We start from the raw sequence: 13,603 nt of genomic DNA on the forward strand, positions 1-13,603 counted from the left end.
ATGTGAAAATTTACAGGGAATGAGTAGACGTAATGTGAAAAGGTGCCAACTGCAGAAATAATGTCGCATGAATCTTGAACACACCATGCGGATATAGGATAGCTCATGTAGCGTGTGTTGCTGTCTCAATCTGACTCACTCAACATTTTCAATTAAATGAGGATTCCTAAACATTTTTTCTTCCCATAATACCCTCTATGATCAAAATTCATGAACAGAAAACTATTGCATATAATTTTTTTTAACTGTACATAATTCATGTATAGTATCTTTCCAAGCGGAACAGAAAAAAATTGGTAGTATATTCCATCTTTGTTGGGTTAGTCAACCATGCCAAGAAACCATTTGTAACTGTCTCTAATTAAAACCTACTTCCTCCGTCCCATAATGTAAGACGTTTTTTGACACTAGGAGTGTCAAAAAACGTCTTACATTATGGGACGGAGGGAGTAGCATTTAGCAGTCAAATATAAGTTTTTCATACATGTAAAACAGATCATCTCAAAAGTGATAGGATTCATTCTTCACATAAGCCAGACACTAAAGTAAAAAGGACAACTAGTGAGCTACCATTGATTCATATATACTTATATCAGACGGGCTAACCAATACATTGGAGACATACATTTTATAGAACCAACTGCTTCCTCCTAAAGATCTCTGGAAACTTCAAGTGATGGCAACCTCATCTCATGTGGCTGTGTAAAAAGTAACTGGATAGAAGCTAAGCCAGGACGGGCATGCTAAATTCAGAAAGACTTAATTACTTTCTCCAACTCAACATGACTGATTTGCCTCCAAAGATCTATCAGAACGGAAGGATAAACAGTACTCAACCAGGTTGGCGTACTAAATTTTGCGGGACTTGGCTGCCCTCTCCAACACATCTACAATGATATCAGGCGAAGATCTTTTGAGTTGTACATACCCTTGACTTGCGATCACATCATTCATTCTATTCGAAGAGAGCATAAATTCAATGCAAGCATCTTTGGGATTTCTGCAGTTATGCTGGTCAGCTAGAGCTAATATGGTCGCCACATTCTCAACATCAAGACTCTTGCATAGCATGCGTTCACATACCATCTTCATCCTTTCCATGGCATACTTATCTGCAGCCACAAGTAAGTGCTTAACCATTTCTCTTTTGTCATCATCCTCGAGATTGTCCATGGAAGGCATTGAATCCGTGTAGATGAAGTGAAGAAATGACTTGAAAACAGCAGGCTGCATGTCGTCAATAGTTATGTCTTGTGCCCCTTTGCCCCCCATCGGCCCGTAGTACTCCGCGTCGAAGACCGCCGACCGTGTCGCAAGCAAAATCTTATGAGCAGAAAAAACCTCCCCTTGAACCTTGAATGTCACGTCTGCTCCTTTCCCCTCTAGCAATTTTGCAAGATTAACCGAAAGGTCTGAGGGTGGCACATGGATCTCGAGTGTTTCCTTGATAACACTGACTTCACACTCGATCACGAGACAATCGTTCCGCAGGTACACGGACTCTACTTCAGGGGTGCTCTTCATGAACTTTAGCAGGCCCCATGATGGCCATTTACCGTTAAACACTCGTGGTTCCTTGAAAGAGTGCACCACAATGGACTTCTTTTTAACCGGATCCACAAGCATAAAGCTGCAGAGCGCCCTCACCTCGGCGTTCTTGGTCAAGAGCTCGAGGTAGACAGAGACATGGCCTTCGCTCTCCTCGGCATCGGGGTAGTAGCGGACGCACCATTCGTAGCCGCCGATGGAGAATGCAGGAGAACGGAGGAATTTGCCTCTAAAAAGGCCCGCGCCGGCGATCTCCTTGTGCCGGCTGTAGCCGGCGATCTCGAACGCGACCGTGGCCCGCGCCGTCTCTGCTGTGCACCTTGACGGCACCCTCGCTATTGATGCCATTGTGGGAGTTGGAAGGAGGACGGGGGTCGGCGACGGTTGGAACTCTCGATTAGGGCCAGCGACGATGGCAAAGGCGGTTGCCTCCAAGGAGGGACTGGGAGGCGACGGCGCGACGGAAAAGTGAGCGGACGGATTGGGGATGGTTTGAGAGCGGAGAGAAGAGGGTTTGGACAAGGGACAGTTAAGTTTTGTAATGTAGCGGTTTTTTTAATAGTATTTTCGTATGCCATTTTTTAGCACGGTACAAACATAGACCCTCATACATATGTATATACATTTATCTTTATAAATGCACGCATGCACACTCTAACTCTACAAACATCTCTGAGAGACTGAGCCGGCACATCCTCTTAAGATCGACGAAGTCACCACATGCACCTCCATAATCGACGGAAACATATTCTCACACTAAAAGAACATCGCCGTAAAGGTCTGAAAAAAATCAGAAAAATACGAGCGTCAATGTCAAGTCTAGGACATTCATAGGACAGTGTGCGTTTGCGTGTTCATAGGATGAATATATGTGTGTGTATGAGCATCTACATCTGTATTGTATTAAAAAACAACTAACCCTCTGAGTTGGGCTCCCGTGGCTGATGCCAGGCAGGAGTAAAAGGAGAGGTGTTTACTCCTGCCGTGGTGGGTGTGCCGTGATGTGGGCGGTTGGTGGTGTCTCAGACATGGATACCGTGGTGGTGACCCCAGATGGTGGTCCGCATGGTTGGCTTTCTGGCGGGCATCATGGCAGCGGTGTTGGCCTGCCCTCTTGGTTGTGTGGGCGGCAAGAAGTGCAGTGGCGGAGCCAGGATTGAAGCAAAGCCCGGGCCCAAATTGTTCTTCGGCAACAAGGAAAAACTTTGGCACTTATAACTACCACAAAACACAGTAACACACCATGGCATTTAAAAAAAGATCATATGCAATAACAAACAAAATAAATCTTAGTTGTTCAATAATTCTTGAATTTAATCTAGGCCACCCAGTCCAACAGAAGAGATATACCATGATAATAATACGGGAATGTAAAAGAGTACCAAATCAATTGTTTATTTCATTTGTGCCTCCCATAACATGATCAACAGCAGAAGAAGAAGCAACACCTTCAAGACATCAAACGTGTAATTTCATAAGAAAAGACATAAACATAGTGAAATAATGATGATTAATTAAAATCTAAAACCTTACCTCTAAGGGGAGGTAAAAACCCTCTGCGATTCCTGTAGGCTTGAAAGCGATATAAAATATCATCATCGGGAATACTTGCAAATACATCTCGCTCAATATAGCACATCATGTTATAATTGAGCCAATCATCACCCATCTTTTTCCTCGACTCGGTCTTGATAATACTCATAGCCGAGAAAGCTCTTTCCACTGATGCGGTTGCAACTGGCAAGATCAATGCCAACTCTATGAGTCGATATATCAAAGGAAAAATAGTGTGTCTACCGGTTTGAACCATCTTCACAGCAAGATTACCAAGGTCATTAAAACATTCAAAATCCGGATCAGCTCTCACAACAGAAATGAATGTTTCAAGTTGGTTTCGAAGGACAAAGGAGATCTCATATATGGAGAAGTCATCAGCATACAACTCAGCAAGTTCAACAAGTTTGTCCTCATCAAAATTAGCAAACGAGTTCCTTGGATCAAGACAAACAATGCATCTCAGCAATTGAGTGGATCTTTCGGCAGAACGATTATTTAACTCAACAATAATTTGGTCATACACAACATTGAATATTTCATATCTGAAGCGGTGATAGTAAGTTACCATTTGACCACCACGCCCCCTTGAACGCCCTCGAGGTGGTGTAGTATGTATTCCAAATTAGCTCCACCCAAGGTAAGTCCCAATGGTTATAGAATTTGTGAAGAAACTTGAGGAGCAATGCGTCGCTCTGCACTTGTAGATTAAGAATGCCAAGCCCTCCACACTCTTTAGGTTTGCAAATCATGTTCCATGAAGCCAATGAGTTGCACTTGTCACCCTGGTTAGTTTTCTTTGTCCATAAGCATATTTATATACATCCTTCTAGCAACATCTCTAAGGTTCGGATCTAAGCTTTCAATGGGTTTCCTAAGACCAGGATCAGGCTGAATATCACCTGTTGGGGAACGTTGTAGAAAATAAAAAATTTCCTACGGTTTCACCAAGATCCATCTATGAGTTCATCTAAGCAATGAGTGAAAGGGGAGATGCATTTACATACCACTTTGTAGATCGCGAGCGGAAGCGTTCAAAAGAACGGGGTTGAAGTAGTCGTTCTCGTCGTGATCCTATCACCGGAGATCCTAGCGCCGAACGGACGGCACCTCCGCGTTCAACACACGTACGGTCAGCGTGACGTCTCCTCCGTCTTGATCTAGCAAGGGGGAAGGAGAGGTTGATGATGATCCAGCAGCACGACGGCGTGGTGGTGGATGCAGCAGAACTCCGGCAGGGCTTCACCAAGCTGCTGCGGGAGGAGGACGAGGTGTAGCAGGGGAGGGAGGCGCCAAGACACAAGGGTGCGGCTGCCCTCCCCCTTGCCCTCCTTTATATAGGCCCCCAGGGGGGGCGCCGGCCCTGGGAGATGCAATCTCCCAAGGGGGCGGCGGCCAGGGGGGTGGAGTGCCTCCCAAGGCAAGTGGTGCCCCCCCACCTAGGGTTTCCAACCCTAGGCGCAGGGGGGCCAAGGGGGGCGCACCAGCCCACTAGAGGCCGGTTCCCTTCCCACTTCAGCCCACGGGGCCCTCCGGGATAGGTGGCCCCACCCGGTGGACCCCCGGGACCCTTCCGGTGGTCCCGGTACAATACCGGGTGACCCCGAAACTTTCCCGATGGCCGAAACAGCACTTCCTATATAGTTTTCTTTACCTCCGGACCATTCCGGAACTCCTCGTGATGTCCGGGATCTCACCCGGGACTCCGAACAACATTCAGTTTGCTGCATACTCATATTCATACAACCCTAGTGTCACCGAACCTTAAGTGTGTAGACCCTACGGGTTCGGGAGACATGCAGACATGACCGAGACGGCTCTCGGGTCAATAACCAATAGCGGGATCTGGATACCCATGTTGGCTCCCACATACTTCTCGATGATCTCATCGGATGAACCACGATGTCGAGGGTTCAAGCAACCCCGTATACTATTCCCTTTGTCAGACGGTATGTTACTTGCCCGAGACTCGATCGTCGGTATCCCAATACCTCGTTCAGTCTCGTTACCGGCAAGTCCCTTTACTCATACCGTAATGCATGATCCCGTGACCAGACACTTGGTCACTTTGAGCTCATTATGATGATGCACTACCGAGTGGGCCCAGTGATACCTCTCCGTTATACGGAGTGACAAATCCCAGTCTCGATCCATGTCAACCCAACAGACACTTTCGAAGATACCTGTAGTGCACCTTTATAGTCACCCAGTTACGTTGTGACGTTTGGTACACCGAAAGCACTCCTACGGTGTCCGGGAGTTACACGATCTCATGGTCTAAGGAAGAGATACTTGACATTGGAAAAGATCTAGCAAAACAAACTACACGATCTTGTGCTATGCTTAGGAATGGGTCTTGTCCATCACATCATTCTCCTAATGATGTGATCCCGTTGTCAACGACATCTAATGTCCATAGTCAGGAAACCATGACTATCTGTTGACCAACGAGCTAGTCAACTAGAGGCTTACTAGGGACGTATTGTGGTCTGTGTATTCACACGTGTATTACGATTTCCGGATAATACAATTATAGCATGAATAAAAGACAATTATCATGAACAAGGAAATATAATAATAATCCTTTTATTATTGCCTCTAGGGCATATTTCCAACAGTCTCCCACTTGCACTAGAGTCAATAATCTAGTTACATTGTGATGAATCGAACACCCATAGAGTTCTGGTGTTGATCATGTTCTGCTCGCGGAAGAGGTTTAGTCAACGGATCTGCGACATTCAGATCTGTATGTACTTTGCAAATATCTATGTCTCCATCTTGAACATTTTCACGGATGGAGTTGAAGCGACGCTTGATGTGCCTGGTCTTCTTGTGAAACCTGGGCTCCTTGGCAAGGGCAATAGCTCCAGTGTTGTCACAGAAGAGTTTGATCAGCCCCGACGCATTGGGTATGACTCCTAGGTCGGTGATGAACTCCTTCACCCAAATCGCTTCATGCGCTGCCTCCGAGGCTGCCATGTACTCCGCTTCACATGTAGATTCCGCCACGACGCTCTGCTTACAGCTGCACCAGCTTACTGCTCCACCATTCAACATATACATGTATCCGGTTTGTGACTTAGAGTCATCTAGATCTGTGTCGAAGCTAGCGTCGACGTAACCCTTTACGACGAGCTCTTCGTCACCTCTATAAATGAGAAACATGTCCTTTGTCCTTTTCAGGTACTTCAGGATATTCTTGACCGCTGTCCAGTGTTCCTTGCCGGGATTACTTTGGTACCTTCCTACCAAACTTACGGCAAGGTTTACATCAGGTCTAGTACACAGCATGGCATACATAATAGATCCTATGGTTGAGGCATAGGGGATGACGCTCATCTCTTCTTTATCTTTTGCCGTGGTCGGGCATTGAGCCGAGCTCAATCTCACACCTTGCAGTACAGGCAAGAACCCTTTCTTGGACTGATCCATTTTGAACTTCTTCAAAATCTTATCAAGGTATGTGCTTTGTGAAAGACCTATGAGGCGTCTCGATCTATCCCTATAGATCTTGATGCCTAATATGTAAGCAGCTTCTCCAAGGTCCTTCATTGAGAAACACTTATTCAAGTAGGCCTTAATGCTGTCCAAGAATTCTATATCATTTCCCATCAAAAGTATGGCATCTACATATAATATGAGAAATGCTACAGAGCTCCCACTCACTTTCTTGTAAACGCAGGCTTCTCCATAAGTCTGCATAAACTCAAACGCTTTGATCATCTCATCAAAACGAATGTTCCAACTCCAAGATGCTTGCACCAGCCCATAAATGGATCGCTAGAGCTTGCATACTTTGTTAGCATTCTTAGGATCGACAAAACCCTCCGGCTGCATCATATACAGTTCTTCCTTAAGATGCCCATTAAGGAATGCCGTTTTGACGTCCATCTGCCATATCTCATAATCATAGTATGCGGCAATTGCTAACATGATTCGGACGGACTTCAGCTTCGCTACGGGAGAGAAAGTCTCATCATAGTCAATCCCTTGAACTTGCCGATAACCCTTAGCGACAAGTCGAGCTTTATAGATGGTGACATTACCATCTGCGTCCGTCTTCTTCTTAAAGATCCATTTGTTTTCTATCGCTCGCCGATCATCGGGCAAGTCAGTCAAAGTCCATACTTTGTTTTCATACATGGATTCTATCTCGGATTGCATGGCTTCTAGCCATTTGTTGGAATCTGGGCCCGCCATCGCTTCTTCATAGTTCGAAGGTTCACCGTTGTCTAACAACATGATTTCCAGGACAGGGTTGCCATACCACTCTGGTGTGGAACGTGTCCTTGTGGACCTACGAAGTTCAGTAGCAACTTGATCCGAAGTACCTTGATTATCATCATTAATTTCCTCTCCAGTCGGTGTAGGCACCACAGGAACATTTTCCTGAGCTGCACTACTTTCCGGTTCAAGAGGTAGTACTTCATCGAGTTCTACTTTCCTCCCACTTACTCCTTTCGAGAGAAACTCTTTTTCCAGAAAGGATCCGTTCTTGGCAACAAAGATCTTGCCCTCGGATCTTAAGTAGAAGGTATACCCAATGGTTTCCTTAGGGTATCCTATGAAGACGCATTTTTCCGACTTGGGTTCGAGCTTTTTAGGTTGAAGTTTCTTGACATAAGCATCGCATCCCCAAACTTTTAGAAACGACAGCTTAGGTTTCTTCCCAAACCATAATTCATACGGTGTCGTCTCAACGGATTTAGACGGTGCCCTATTTAAAGTGAATGTAGCTGTCTCTAGAGCGTATCCCCAAAATGATAGCGGTAAATCGGTAAGAGACATCATAGATCGCACCATATCCAATAGAGTGCGATTACGACGTTCGGACACACCGTTACGCTGAGGTGTTCCAGGCGGCGTGAGTTGTGAAACGATTCCACATTTTCTTAAGTGTGTACCAAATTCGTGACTTAAATATTCTCCTCCACGATCCGATCGTAAGAATTTTATCTTTTGGTCACGTTGATTCTCTACTTCATTCTGAAATTCCTTGAACTTTTCAAAGGTCTCAGACTTGTGTTTCATCAAGTAGACATACCCATATCTACTCAAGTCATCAGTGAGAGTGAGAACATAACGATATCCTCCGCGAGCCTCAACGCTCATTGGACCACACACATCAGTATGTATGATTTCCAATAAGTTGGTTGCTCGCTCCATTGTTCCGGAGAACGGGGTCTTGGTCATTTTGCCCATGAGGCATGGTTCGCATGTGTCAAATGATTCATAATCTAGAGACTCTAAAAGTCCATCAGCATGGAGATTCTTCATGCACTTGACACCAATGTGACCAAGGCGGCAGTGCCACAAGTATGTGGGACTATCGTTATCAACTTTACATCTTTTGGTATTCACACTATGAATATGTGTAACATTACGTTCGAGATTCATTAAGAATAAACCATTGACCATCGGGGCATGACCATAAAACATATCTCTCATATAAATAGAACAACCATTATTCTCGGATTTAAATGAGTAGCCATCTTGTATCAAACGAGATCCAGATACAATGTTCATGCTCAAACTTGGCACTAAATAACAATTATTGAGGTTTAAAACTAATCACGTAGGTAAATGTAGAGGTAGCATGCCGACAGCGATCACATCGACCTTGGAACCATTCCCGACGCGCATAACCTCGTCCTTCGCCAGTCTCCGCTTATTCCACAGCTCCTGCTGTGAGTTACAAATGTGAGCAACAGCACCGGTATCAAATACCCAGGAGTTACTACGAGTACTGGTAAGGTACACATCAATTACATGTATATCAAATATACCTTTAGTGTTGCCGGCCTTCTTGTCCGCTAAGTATTTGGGGCAGTTCCGCTTCCGGTGACCCTTCCGTTTGCAATAAAAGCACTCAGTCTCAGGCTTGGGTCCATTCTTTGACTTCTTCCCGGCAACTGGCTTACCGGGCGCGGCAACATCTTTGTCGTCCTTCTTGAAGTTCTTCTTACCCTTGCCCTTCTTGAATTTAGTGGTCTTATTGACCATCAACACTTGATGTTCTTTCTTGATTTCAACCTCTACTGACTTCAGCATTGAAAATACTTCAGGTATTGTCTTCACCATCCCCTGCATATTGTAGTTCAACACAAAGCTCTTGTAGCTCGGTGGGAGCGACTGAAGGATTCTGTCAATGACCGCCTCGTCCGGGAGGTTGATCTCCAGCTGGGACAGGCGGTTGTGCAACCCAGACATTTTGAGTATGTGCTCACTGACAGAACTGCTTTCCTCCATCTTACAACTATAGAACTTGTTGGAGACTTCATATCTCTCGACCCGGGCATGAGCTTGGAAAACCATTTTCAGCTCCTCGAACATCTCATATGCTCCGTGTTTCTCAAAACGCTTTTGGAGCCTCGGTTCTAAGCTGTAAAGCATGCCGCACTGAACGAGGGAGTAATCATCAGCACGTGATTGCCAAGTGTTCATAATGTCTTGGTTATCTGGGATGGGTGCTTCACCTAGCGGTGCATCTAGGACATAATCTTTCTTGGCTGCTATGAGGATGATCCTCAGGTTCCGGACCCAGTCCGAATAGTTGCTGCCATCATCTTTCAGCTTTGGTTTCTCTAGGAACGCGTTGAAGTTCATGTTGACATGAGCGTTGGCCATTTGATCTACAAGACATATTTTGCAAAAGTTTTAGACTAAGTTCATGATAATTAAGTTAATCTAATCAAATTATTTAATGAACTCCCACTCAGATTAGACATCCCTCTAGTCATCTAAGTGCTACACGATCCGAGTCGACTAGGCCGTGTCCGATCATCACGTGAGACGGACTAGTCATCATCGGTGAACATCTCCATGTTGATCGTATCTTCCATACGACTCATGTTCGACCTTTCGGTCTCTGTGTTCCGAGGCCATGTCTGTACATGCTAGGCTCGTCAAGTTAACCCTAAGTGTTCTGCATGTGTAAATCTGTCTTACACCCGTTGTATGTGAACGTAAGGATCTATCACACCCGATCATCACGTGGTGCTTCGAAACGACGAACTTTAGCAACGGTGCACAGTTAGGGGGAACACTTTCTTGAAATTATTATAAGGGATCATTTTATTTACTACCGTCGTTCTAAGTAAACAAGATGCATAAACATAATAAACATCACATGCAATTATTTAATAGTGACATGATATGGCCAATATCATATAGCTCCTTTGATCTCCATCTTCGTGGCTCCATGATCATCTTCGTCACCGGCATGACACCATGATCGCCATCATCATGATCTCCATCATCGTGTCTTCATGAAGTTGTCACGCCAACGACTACTTCTACTTCTATGGCTAACGCGTTTAGCAATAAAGTAAAATAATTTACATGGCGTTCTTCAATGACACACAGGTCATACAAAAATAAAGACAACTCCTATGGGTCCTGCCGGTTGTCATACTCATCGACATGCAAGTCGTGATTCCTATTACAAGAACATGATCTCATACATCACAATATATCATTCATCATTCATCACAACTTCTGGCCATATCACATCACATGACAATTGCTGCAAAAACAAGTTAGACGTCCTCTAATTGTTGTTGCATCTTTTACGTGGCTGCAATTGGGTTCTAGCAAGAACGTTTTCTTACCTATGAATAACCACAACGTGATTTTGTCAACTTCTATTTACCCTTCATAAGGACCCTTTTCATCTAATCCGCTCCAACTAAAGTAGGAGAGACAGACACCCGCTAGCCACCTTATGCAACTAGTGCATGTCAGTCGGTGGAACCTGTCTCACGTAAGCGTATGTGTAAGGTCGGTCCGGGCCGCTTCATCCCAAAATACCGCTGAAGCAAGAAAAGACTAGTAGTGTCAAGCAAGTTGACAAGATCTACGCCCACAACAAAATTGTGTTCTACTCATGCAATAGAGAACTACACATAGACCTAGCTCATGATGCCACTGTTGGGGAACGTTGCAGAAAATAAAAATTTTCCTACGGTTTCACCAAGATCCATCTATGACTTCATCTAAGCAACGAGTGAAAGGGGAGATGCATCTACATACCACTTTGTAGATCGCGAGCGGAAGCGTTCAAAAGAACGGGGTTGAAGTAGTCGTTCTCGTCGTGATCCTATCACCGGAGATCCTAGCACCGAACGGACGGCACCTCCACATTCAACACACGTACGGTCAGCGTGACGTCTCCTCCGTCTTGATCCAGCAAGGGGGAAGGAGAGGTTGATGATGATCCAGCAGCATGACGGCGTGGTGGTGGATGCAGCAGAACTCCGGCAGGGCTTCGCCAAGCTGCTGCGGGAGGAGGACGAGGTGTAGCAGGGGAGGGAGGCGCCAAGACACAAGGGTGCGGCTACCCTCCCCCTTGCCCTCCTTTATATAGGCCCCCAAAGGGGGGCACCGGCCCTGGGAGATGCAATCTCCCAAGGGGGCGGCGGCCAGGGGGGTGGAGTGCCCCCAAGGCAAGTGGTGCGCCCCCCCCCCCACCTAGGGTTTCCAACCCTAGGCGCAGGGGAGGCAAGCGGGGCGCACCAGCCCACTAGGGGCTGGTTCCCCTCCCACTTCAGCCCACGGGGCCCTCTGGGATAGGTGGCCCCACCCGGTGGACCCCCAGGACCCTTCCGGTTGTCCCAGTACAATACCGGGTGACCCCGAAACTTTCCCGATGGCCGAAACAACACTTCCTATATAGTTTTCTTTACCTTCGGAGCATTTCGGAACTCCTCGTGACGTTCGGGATCTCATCCGGGACTCCGAACAACATTCGTTTGCTGCATACTCATATTCATACAACCCTAGCGTCACCGACCTTAAGTGTGTGGACCCTACGGGTTCGGGAGACATGCAGACATGACCGAGACGGCTCTCCGGTCAATAACCAACAGCGGGATCTGGATACCCATGTTGGCTCCCACATACTCCTCGATGATCTCATCAGATGAACCACGATGTCGAGGGTTTAAGCAACCCCGTATACTATTCCCTTTGTCAGACGGTATGTTACTTGCCCGAGACTCGATCGTCGGTATCCCAATACCTCGTTCAGTCTCGTTACCGGCAAGTCACTTTACTCATACCGTAATGCATGATCCCGTGACCAGACATTTGGTCACTTTGAGCTCATTATGATGATGCACTACCGAGTGGGCCCAGTGATACCTCTCCGTTATACGGAGTGACAAATCCCAGTCTCGATCCGTGTCAACCCAACAGACACTTCCGGAGATACCTGTAGTGCACCTTTATAGTCACCCAGTTACTTGTGACGTTTGGTACACCCAAAGCACTCCTACGGTGTCCGGGAGTTACACGATCTCATGGTCTAAGGAAGAGATACTTGACATTGGAAAAGCTCTAGCAAAACGAACTACACGATCTTGTGCTATGCTTAGGAATGGGTCTTGTCCATCACATCATTCTCCTAATGATGTGATCCCGTTGTCAACGACATCTAATGTCCATAGTCAGGAAACCATGACTATCTTTTGACCAACGAGATAGTCAACTAGAGGCTTACTAGGGACGTATTGTGGTCTATGTATTCACACGTGTATTACGATTTCCGGATAATACAATTATAGCATGAATAAAAGACAATTATCATGAACAAGGAAATATAATAATAATTCTTTTATGATTGCCTCTAGGGCATATTTCCAACATCACCTTCACTAAGTTGAGCACGAGCAGAAGCAGGGATATCAAAAATGATACTTTCTCGAGTTGGGATTGAAGGCGGGTTGCTTGAAGCCGAAGGTTGCGGTCCCATTTCTGTGGTTGTTTCAGTTTGTGGAGTTGATTCGGTCCTCTCAACTCCTTGATTATCTGGAATTGAATCCCCGGGTGTAGACCCTTCCATTGCCGACAACGATGAAAAGTATCTCTTCATCTTCTATTTCTGCAGTATGAAATGTATTGACATAAAAATGCTTCAGTTTCAAAATGATAATACAATACATATAGAATTAGGCAGAAACGGTGACTGAATAGTTGCTTCAACGTTCAGTTAAACTTTCTTCATATCATACATAGTAACATAGACAAGGGCTATACATCAATTCAATCGTAGTCCGGAGTTGGGCAGCTGCCAGAGTAGAGCAGCGGCATGGAGATGGGGAGTCCGGAATCAGGAAGTGGCCGGAGTAGAGCGGCGGCGCCGCCCGGCTAGAGAAGCAGCGGCAGATCGCAGTCCACAACCCTGAGCAGTTGGGAGCAGCCGAGCAGGGGATTTAGGAAGAGAAGAGCGGCGGCACGAGGCTACGTCCAGTCGTGCAGACGAGCGGCAATGAGCGAGAAAATCGCCATCGGTCCGGCGCCTGGCGGCAGCGCGGCGCACAGGAGGCAAGGCGGCGGCGCGGCGCACATGAGGGGAGGCGGCTCGGCGGCTCCTGAGAGCATCTCCAGCCGTTTGGCCCCCCATGAGGCATTTTTTTGCCTCCTGGGGGGCTACCGGCGAGAACTTTGGCCTGGGGGGCCAAAATTTTCCACTTGCTGCCTCCCCACGAGCAGTGTTGGACTG

The 13,603-nt window shown here is 46.3% G+C and overlaps 1 protein-coding gene across 1 annotated transcript; it reads right to left on the bottom strand.

Moving 5' to 3' along the window:
- Positions 1-849: 849 nt before the first annotated feature.
- LOC119309013 (BTB/POZ and MATH domain-containing protein 1-like) lies at positions 850-1,896 on the bottom strand. Its single transcript, XM_037585135.1, has one exon. It carries the CDS (start codon positions 1,894-1,896, stop codon positions 850-852), a length of 1,047 nt encoding a protein of 348 aa, XP_037441032.1.
- Between the last annotated feature and the right edge of the window lie 11,707 nt (positions 1,897-13,603).

The sequence above is a fragment of the Triticum dicoccoides genome, chromosome 5B (assembly GCF_002162155.2).
Source record: "Triticum dicoccoides isolate Atlit2015 ecotype Zavitan chromosome 5B, WEW_v2.0, whole genome shotgun sequence".
Classification (NCBI taxonomy): domain Eukaryota; kingdom Viridiplantae; phylum Streptophyta; class Magnoliopsida; order Poales; family Poaceae; genus Triticum; species Triticum dicoccoides.

Bases quoted from the DNA above. Each gene is read 5' to 3' on its own strand.
- LOC119309013 (XM_037585135.1), bottom strand. From the start codon at position 1,896: ATGGCATCAATAGCGAGGGTGCCGTCAAGGTGCACAGCAGAGACGGCG.